Genomic DNA, 9,577 nt, shown 5'->3' on the forward strand with positions numbered 1-9,577 from the left:
TCCTGTGCCTCCCTGTGGGGCAGCCACAGCACAGCTCCCAGAGCGGGCAGTGGTCCTGAGGCAAGCGCTCACCATCCTGCTCGCTGCCCGCTCGCTGCCCGCGCCAACTGCTACACCGCATCCTGTTCGCCGCGCTCCTGGGGTGGGTTTTTACCCACTGAGGGCTGGTGCCTTCAATCCTGCTGCTGCCTCGTGTGAGTCCCTGCTTGCATCAGTGGAGCTGTCGGCTCCTGCGCAAGACCTGTTGAGGACTTGAGGCTCTCTCAGTGGCTGTTGCTGTTCAGAACTGAGGCTCCGGGATGCTGAGCTTCCCCCCACTCTGGTGTTGAAGACGATCTCTCTGGAGATACTCACCTCGGCAATTAATCTCAAGATGGATTCCTGAACCCCACAATCCCTGCATGCAGCTGAATGGTTCCCAGTGCATGAACATCTGCTACATATGCATGAAGGGTCATAGGCACTGAGGAAGGATTCTCCCCAAAGCTAGTTTAATCTTGATGCTTTGTGTCTGTGGTTGGTAGTGGCACAGCACTGAGGGAAGAGAGAGAAAAGACAACAGATGACCAGGGCTCATATTTGGTTTCCTCAAATAATTAGAAGGCTTGCTGTGATTTACCATGGTACAGGAAAATCCTTACAGCAGGACCCCCGAGCTGAATTGGTGGATGGTATACAAGTGCAGTGCTTTGCAGGTTGCGGAGCAAATGATGTACACTCTGGCGACCTCTCTGCTCCTTTGTAATTTCTATGAACTCTAGCAGCTGTTGACAGCAGGCCATGACCAATAGGACCAAAAAATAAAAGTCTAAATCTAGTGGGACAAAACTTAGATACATGATCAGAGCACATGCATGTTGAAATACAGACAATGATAGAAAATATTTAGGGGCCATAATACTTAGCTGTTCTACTACGGTGCACTAGGTTAGGAACTGTCTTAAGGAAGCCTTGGCAAATCACAATTTGATTCATGTGTACAAAGAAAGTAAGAGCCCATCAAAGATATTCCCTGTGTCAGTTTCTTATCAAAAGTTTGTTTCTTGCTGAAGAATTTCTGAGAGAGGCAAAATTGTTCAAGAAGGGAGGGCTTTATCAGGTCTCCCTATTCAGTACACCTAACCTACATGGACTTCCAAACAAGGCTTGATTTAGTACAGTCCATCCCACTTCCTATATAAGGTTACAGAAAGATAAGAGGCTTGTTTTTATTTGCAGTCAGTTACTCCTTCTAAATTTCCATCTATTTAGAAATACGGAAAGAGAAACAAACTGCTCAGATGTCTTTTTGTTCTTAAAACCAGAAATAAATCCTCCCATGGATAAAAGAAAACAACATGTATATTACCACCTCAAGAATGTTAATTTCTTTGGTGACATTAGCACTTCCACCTCTGTTTTCACTGCACTTTTCTTAAAATGCCTCCTGCCTTGTTACAAACTCAGTGCAAACACCAGGACAAGGTAGGGCAGGGCAAACAGTTACTGGTTTTCTCCATACCATGTTGGTCACTTCTCCTCTCTGCAGGGCTGTCAATGCAATTTTAAAAAACCCTAGAAAACCTTTACATGAACAATCACGATCTCAACAGTGGTGATACACCCCAGCATAACACAGCAGGGGCAGGGGATTCAAAGTAGATGGCCTTTAAGGTCCTTTCCAACTGTAACTATTCTATGATTCTGCAATACAGGATTTTTTCTCTCTCTCTTTTTTTTTTTTTTTTTTTTAACAAATCTGTGTACCAAGCAGTCTTGCTACAGTCCCTATATGGGAGACATGTCCTGAAACCCGGGAGCACCTGCAACCAGTGCCTGTGTTGGAAAAAAGGCGGAAGGGGAGAGCAAGGCTCAAGTGTCTCCTGAGGGGGCCTAACTCTGTATGTAGCAGGCATGAGTTTTGACTGTAAAAGAGCACTGAAACTTGCTGTTGGTGTGCTTGATTTGTGGAACAGTCCACTGAGCACCCAGGCCTGAATAAACACAGTATCTCTCCTGGGCGTGTGGAATTGGGTTACTGCACACCAGGTGCAAATCTGCTTTTTGGACAATAGCTGATAAAGTAGATAAAATTCATATCTTTGACAGTGACAACTAGAGTTGTGGATCAGAATGTTGTTTGGGGGTAAAAATACGGTAATTCAGACATCTAAAATGAATTATTGTTCTCCTCTTGTGTGTATTGTGAAACGGAGGGGAAAATTTGGAGGAGATGCATTAACAAGGGAACAGCTTGTTAATGCAATTGTTAATACTGTAGTAAATGGTGGCCGTTTACATATAAGTGGTGGCCATTATTTACATATAAGTTGGGAGATGGGAAAAAATGAAAGGATCATTAAGGTATAATAATTTTTTGCAATTAATGTTTTTTTGTTGATATCAAGACAAATGGGATGAAGTATCTTATGTTAATAAGTACCTTGCTTTAAAAAAATTATTGTGAAACTCAAAGAAAATGTAAAGTTCTGTTTCTAATGCAATGACAAAGATGATGATGGAAGATAGGGATACAGATTCATGCTGTTGTTCAGCATGTAGCACTGAAAAAAGACGTTTGAAATGGAGTGATGAAGGTTTACGAATGTTGGCAGCTCCACATAGTGGGAATAGTCATAATGGGAATGACAGAGTGAGTTGTAATTTTAGTCCTATATAATAGGGAGAACCTGAGAGCAACAAAACCCTGTACTACTGGCTTGTCTTTGCCAGGCTGTAGTCCCAGAAGGAGATCCATACTTGCTACCATATCACAATTGATTGAGGTTGAAAATAAAATTTATAACAATCAAAAAGAAGAAGAGAAAAAGGTGATAGAAAAAGAGAAGTTAAAAGACAGAAAACAAAAAGCTGCAATTTTGGCAGCTGCATTTGCCCAAGCCCATGTGTCAGCTTGAGGTAAGGGATTTTCTAGGGGGACAGGAAGAAGAGGCAGTGGAATTGTGTGTGGGAATATGATAAGATCCCGAGGAATCAATCAATGTGCCATTTGCAAAGAGCAAGGACACTGGAAAAATGAGTGTCCAAAAAATAAAAGGATTAGCCAGCCTCAGGAATTACCACCTGAAGCTGATTTACTTATGATTGGAACTGAATCTGAATGACAGAGACCTGGGGTAGAAAAAGAGAACTTCTCATCTGAGCCCCTGGTTCCAGTAAAATTGGGGAATGAAACTCTTAAGTTTTTAGTAGATATGGGAGCAAAATATTCTGTTATAAGTACTTGTAAAGGACTCTCGAGTAAATTTTCTATGTCTGTTGTTGGAGCCAAGGTAAAGCAAGAGGTTAAACCATTCTAAAAACCATTGATATATAAAATTGGAGAAAAGACAGTGATGCATGATTTTTTGTGCTTACCAGAGTGCCCAATGCCTCTTCTAGGATGGGATTTATTAGAAAAATTAGAAGCACAAATTAACTTTGAAAATTGAAAGTTCCAAGTTCATTTCTCTAAAGCTAATGCTTGGCAAGCTGAAATATATTTATTACATACAGAAACAGAAAACAGAGAAGAGAAGTCTGAAGTTGTTACTAAAGAAATTAGGAATGCAGGTACTCCTTTTGTATGGGCAATTGAAAAACCGGGAAAAGCAAGAAATATTGAACTGGTAAAAATTGAATTAAAATCAGGAGATTGGCCAGAAGGAAACAATACCATATCATCAGGGAAGCCAGAAGAGCTTTGGAGCCAATAGTGAATAATTTCCTTAAATATGGACTTTTGAGACATTGTCAATCCCAACGTAGTACTACCATCCTTACAGTGAAAAGCTGCATAATGAAGGATATAGACCAGTTCAAGACTTGAGAGCAGTAAATCAATTAATAGAGGACATAAACCCAGTGGTCCCTAATCCATGCACATTATTAACAACTATTAAAGAATCAAATATATATTTCTTTATTTTAGACCTAAAATATGCTTTCTTTTGCATACCTTTGGACAAGAGCAGTCAGAAGTTTTTTGCCTTTGAATGAGAGGACCCATTGACTGGGAAGAGGACTCAGCTTTACCAGATTATGTTGAATCCACAAGGATTCAAAACCAGCCTGACCATATTTAGAACAATCCTGGCTAAGGAGCTGGAGCAGTGGCCAGGTAAGGAAAGTCAAATAACCCTCCTGCAGTATGCTGATGATATTTTATTGGGGGTAGATACTGCTAAAATATGTAAAGATAAGACTGTTAGCCTCCTAAATTTCTTATGAACGGTCAGGTGTTGTCAGAAATGAAAGTACAAATTGCAAAACAGGCTGTAATTTAGCTCAGATTTGAGATTTCCCTGGGACAACGAAAACTGGGAAATGACAGAAAAGAACCCATTTGTAGAAAGCCCCTCTACTTCCGCTACATTCCCTGCAATCTAAAAGAGAACTAAGGGAATTTCTGCGAATGGCTGGATAGTGTCGCCTTTGCATTCCAAATTCCAGTTTAATTGCAAAACCATTACATGTGGCAACCAAAAGTCCTGAAGAACCCCTAGAATGGACTCCAGAATTCAGGGCAAGTTTTGATCGCATTAAATAGACCTTAATGAAAGCCCCAGCCCTAGGGCTCCCAAATCTACACAAACCGTTTGAGTTTGTGTAACATGAAAGAAGACATGTAGCTCTGAGAGTCTGAGGACCTGTGGCCCTCTGCAGAGGACCCCACACTGGAGCAGATCTTCTGGCAGGAATTGTGACCCCACAGGGGATCTGTGCTGGAGCAGTCCACTCCCGAAGGACTGCACCCCATGGGAAGGACCCATGTTGGGGAAGTTCATGAAGGGGCGTCTGCTGTGTCTGGGACTCCATGCTGGAGCACAGTGGTGAGAAATGAGCAACAGAGACAATGCATAACAAACTGACGGCAATACCCATTCCCCACACCCACTGTACCGCTTGGGAGGAGGATGTAGAGAAGTGAACAGTGAAGTTGAGCTCAGGAATAAGGGAGGAGAAGGTGGTTTTAGTTTTATTTTTATTTCTCATTATCCTACTCTGATTTTGATTGGCAATAAATTAAATTAATTTCCCCAAGTCAAGTCTGTTTTGCCTGTGATGGTAATTGCTGAGTGATCTCCCTGAGCTTGTCTTGATCCATGAGCCTTTTGTCATATTTTCTCCTCTCTTGTCCAGTTGAGAAAAGGGAGTAATAGAGCAGCTTTGTGGGCACCTGATAGCTAGCCAAGGTCAACCTGCTGCACCCACCTTGAGAGCATGTCACTTAAATACAGAGTCCCCCAGAGCCTCACCATGGCTTTTCATAGGCATCAGGCATACTTGGAGGGTGACTGTTCCCCATCACTCCAGCTTTTGCAGGGACAGGAGTCAGGAGTAGATAGTCTTTCTGGCCATAATGTGGGGTCTCTGTGGTGCACTGGGCGGTTTCCTTGGGTGACCTCATGAGAGGGAAGGAGGGTGAGAGCCACAGAAGCCATGTGTAGCTGGGCAAGTTTGTAGCTGTTTAATGCAGTGGTTTTCCAGAGCAAACCCCTGTTGGGGCTGATGCATCAGGAATGGGACATGAGCTTGGAGAGCTGTTGGTGAGGATATCCTTGCTGGGCAGGCAGCCAGGTCTCAAATGGTGAATTACTGGGTCTCCCATGTGGACTCGGCACCTTTCCTGCAAGGAGGGAGGCATCATGAACTCAGGGCTGGGGAGTTCATCTGTGCAGAGCTGCTGCTGCTGCAACCCCTGGCCTTACCCATCTGCCCATGAACCAAAGAACAGATGGTGGGAGGGAGACCTCACCTGCACTTCCACCAGCAAATCCCCCCAGCAAAGGCTGTGACCACAAGGAGCAGCACTGAGATGATGATGCTGATGGTTGGAGCTGTGCTGAGGTTTTCTAGGACAGGGAGAGAAGAGGGTGGCCCTGTGATTGTGGCAGCACCAAGCTGGAGCTGCCCCTCGCAGGGCCAGTGGCTGCTACCTGCAACCTGTGCCCCATTCCCATGGATGGCACCTACCCCATGGGATAAGGAGGCTGTGGGTGCCCAGGCTGCAGTGGCGCACACGGCAGGCGTAGCTGTGCCCGTCATGGGGAACCACAGCCAGGACGCTGCGGAGCTGGTAGGTGAGGTCAGCATTGGGCAGGATGGCACTGGTGTTGAGAGCCGGGCCCGGTGGCACCTCCTGGCCATCCCGCAGCCACACCACACTGATGGACCGTGGGTAGAAGCCGGTGACACGGCAAACCAGCAGGAGCTGGGCTGCACTGGGGGTGAGGGCGAAGACTGTGGCCAGGGGAGGCTCTGGAGGGCAAGAGCAAAGGGGTTGGGGGAGCCCTGGTGGGACAACGCTTGGCCCCAGTGTGTGAGGAGGGGCTTTGTGGTGGCCATGCCAGGGCCACGGTGGTCTCACCTTGTCTCTCTAGATCAGCCCTCCCGTAGTTATACAGGGTGAGGGTGTAGCTTGGGCAGAAGATGGAGAGGAGGTGTACCAGGAACACTGTGATGGCCTTCTTGCTGGTGAGGCCATAGCTGGTCAGCTCTGCTAGTGGGGATGGCTGCTGGGGCTCCCAGTGCTGCTTCTCCATGTTGAAAGCTATGAGGTCTCTGCCACCCTCCGCAACATTCACGAAGCCCCAGCTTGTCTTATTGGGGTGCAGCACACAGCCCGCACGGATCTGGATCACAAATGGGTCTGCCAAGGGAAGAGCCAGTAAAGAGGTCCCATGAGTGTGTGGTACATGGGTGCACAAAGCTGGAGGCATGTGCAGCAGTGTGATGGGGTGTGATGGGCAGCAGGGTGCAATAGGCAGCAGCATGAGGCCATGCTTCAGAAAGCCCCAGGACACCCTGCAAGCCCTCAGTGCCCTTGGAAGGCTGGAGTGAGCACAGGCACAGTTAGCATGGGATGGTTGCTCAAACAGAATGTTGTTCCGCCAAGTATTTGTCCCCAAATTTCTTTTTCCCTGATCTGTGCTGTGTGGGTCTGGCAGCCCCAGTAAATTTGGTGGCCATTCCTCGGTGCACAGAGGCATTCCCCCATGCCAGCTGACAAGGAGGCCTGAGGGGTCTTTTTGGTGTGCTGTCCTGCCCAGCCCTGCTGGCCATGTGCCCTGGCAGCCACAGAGTTTCCAATTACCGCTTCAGGAGCTGTTGAACCCTATGAGACTCCACAAGTGCCACCCCAGTGGGGATGAGGGCACAGCCACAGCCCGGGGAAATGACTGAGGCTCTGGGTGGGGTTGTCCTCATACTCACAGTCCAGTTGCACCTGCTGGGCCGTTTCGTGTACATATTGGATGAAATTGCGCAGAAAGAATTTGAAGTGGGACATGATCTTCTCTGCATCACCCTCGGCTGTGGCCTGGCTGGCCCAGGGCCAATAGAAATAGATGCTCCAGTTGCCAGGATCCAGTGACAAGATGGCCACATCCCCCAGGAGAATCACCACGGATATGTCAGCAGAGCTGATGGTGAAGACACCGGTGTGGAGCAGCTGAAGAACCTGTGGCTCTGCTGGGGTGGTGGGGATGGGAGAGGCTGCAGGAAAGAGAAGATGAGTGGGGGGTCTGGAGTGGAAACAGGGGATTCAAACTGGATATAAGGAAGAAATTTTTTATGATGAGGATGGTGAAACACTGGCATAGGTTGCCCAGAGAGGTGGTAGATGCTCCATCACCAGAAACATCCAAGGGCAGTTTGGAATGGAGTTCTGAGCAACCTGATCTAGTTGAAGATGTCCCTGCTTATTGCAGTGGATTTGACCAGATGACCTTTAATATCCCTTCCAACCCAAACTATTCTGATTCTATAAAGCATGTGCTATTCTGTGAAGTGTAGCTCTTCAGCCTACTCAGAGTTACTTTTCTGTCTGAACTTCCTCTGCCTCCACTGCTCTTTTTCCTTCCCTGTTTTACTTTCAATGTGGTGTTTCTCTCCCATACACGATTTCAGGCACCTTATCCTCTTTCGTCCCCACCTCCCTCCTGCCCAGCACCTGCTATCTGGCTGTGCAGAGCAGATGGTGCTCGTTTGGGGTGATGCTCCCCCCAGAAGCAGCACCCATGCCAGGACCCCTATCTGCCAGACACCTGCACATAGCACAGAGGATGTGGAGGATGGAGAAGGGAAAAGGGCATTTCATACAAGTCTGGGGTCTCTCAGCATCGGTATCTTAAGGACACAGAATGCTGACAGGCACAGGAGAGTAGCCCAGCCCAGAGATCAGTCCTTCATTCTCATGCCTGCTCCCCGCCTGCTACCCACCATCAGAAACATTAGCTCTCACAGGGTTGTGGTGAAATGCTGTGTGCAACAGCAGCACCTGAAACGCCTTTACACAGGTGCAGCTCCTCAACAAAAAAAGGTCTGCCGGAAGGGGCCCACAGCACCACAAAGAGCTGAGACACCCTTGGAACCACAGGCTCCCTGCAGGAGGAAGGCACTATTGCGGGAACCCCAACACCCAGGCCTGACTGGGGACCCCTGGCCTCACTTCTGCCTGGGTATCTGGGCCACTCTGCTGCAGCCAGTGCAGCATGAAGCCTTGAGCTGGAGGCAGGAATAAAGAGGGTAGGTTGGAACAGGGCACTGCTGGGTGCTGTGCGGTGCAAGGTGGCCCTTTGATGCTGGGGATCATCCCCCCCATGCAGTGGACAGTGGCCTGGCTGTGTGGGATTCACTGACAGGGGGATGAGAGCTGTTGGGGTGAGCCAGGGCTCCTACTTACCCTCTGGGTCTGCCCACATCCCAGGGAGAAGGAGCAGAAGAAAGAGGAAGAGATGACAGGGCTGCATGGTGCAGGCAGCAAGGCTGAAGCAGCAAAACCAAAAGTGACTGTGGGAGGAGGAAGAACTTGCAGTGTCCCATGCTTACACTCAGCCCAGCATTCACAGCGGTGGCTCTCCACCAATGGGACTGGTGCGGATGTGTCGAGAGGGGCCCAGAGGTCCTGAGCTGGGCCCCTCCTGGTGGTGCGGGCTGGGGACATATAGGAGGGAGGAAAGCTGAAGTAAGGTCTTGAGCATAAAGTATCGTGACAGACTGCGGGTGGGGAGAGCCTTGCCAGGAAGAGAGGGCAGAAAAAGGGAGGCCCAAGGAAAGGCACTAGGAGAAAATGGGTGCTCAAGGACCCGATCTGGGTCCCCTCTGACTTCTCCTCCCCACAAACGGTATGTCACCCCTATCCCTGTTGCTGTCAGGTGCACGGGCTCTGATGCAGCTGATGATGGTTTTGGATTTCAGCTCTGAGTAGAGAAAGACAGCCATGGGCCTGCCAGTGGAGAAGGGATGCTTTGGGTCAGTGTTGGGCAGACTGGTGCTGGGGCTGAGTGCTGGGCCCAGCAGAACTTCCTAGGGGAAGAAGCAGAGGAGAAAGAGCAGGAGGAAGAGGCAGAGGCAATGGGGCTGTATGGAGCCAGCAGTAAGGCCCTGAGCATGCAGTATTGGGTGCAATGGCAGGAAAAAGGGACTGTGAGAGATGTGGCTGCACACTTCTCCTCAGGATGGCTCTACCTGGGCAGCTCTGCTGATGCTAGTGGCCCTGGCAGCCAATGGGGTTGGCAGTGAGGTTTTGGGGAGGGCCCCGAGGTTCCTGCTTGGGGGGCAAACGCAGAACTGAAACCACAGCCAAGGGGAAGTT

At 48.5% G+C, this 9,577-nt stretch overlaps 1 protein-coding gene across 1 annotated transcript; it reads right to left on the minus strand.

Annotated features, from left to right (window-relative positions):
- Positions 1-5,574: 5,574 nt before the first annotated feature.
- LOC104401938 (T-cell surface glycoprotein CD1b-3-like) lies at positions 5,575-8,732 on the minus strand. The gene is made up of 6 exons (XM_010009676.1): positions 8,666-8,732; positions 7,195-7,449; positions 6,350-6,631; positions 5,956-6,240; positions 5,738-5,834; positions 5,575-5,608 (listed from the first exon to the last, which is right to left on the minus strand). Exons 1-6 carry the CDS (start codon positions 8,730-8,732, stop codon positions 5,575-5,577), a joined length of 1,020 nt encoding a protein of 339 aa, XP_010007978.1.
- Between the last annotated feature and the right edge of the window lie 845 nt (positions 8,733-9,577).

Source organism: Nestor notabilis, unplaced genomic scaffold (genome assembly GCF_000696875.1).
Source record: "Nestor notabilis isolate BGI_N333 unplaced genomic scaffold, ASM69687v1 scaffold31352, whole genome shotgun sequence".
NCBI classification, from domain to species: domain Eukaryota; kingdom Metazoa; phylum Chordata; class Aves; order Psittaciformes; family Psittacidae; genus Nestor; species Nestor notabilis.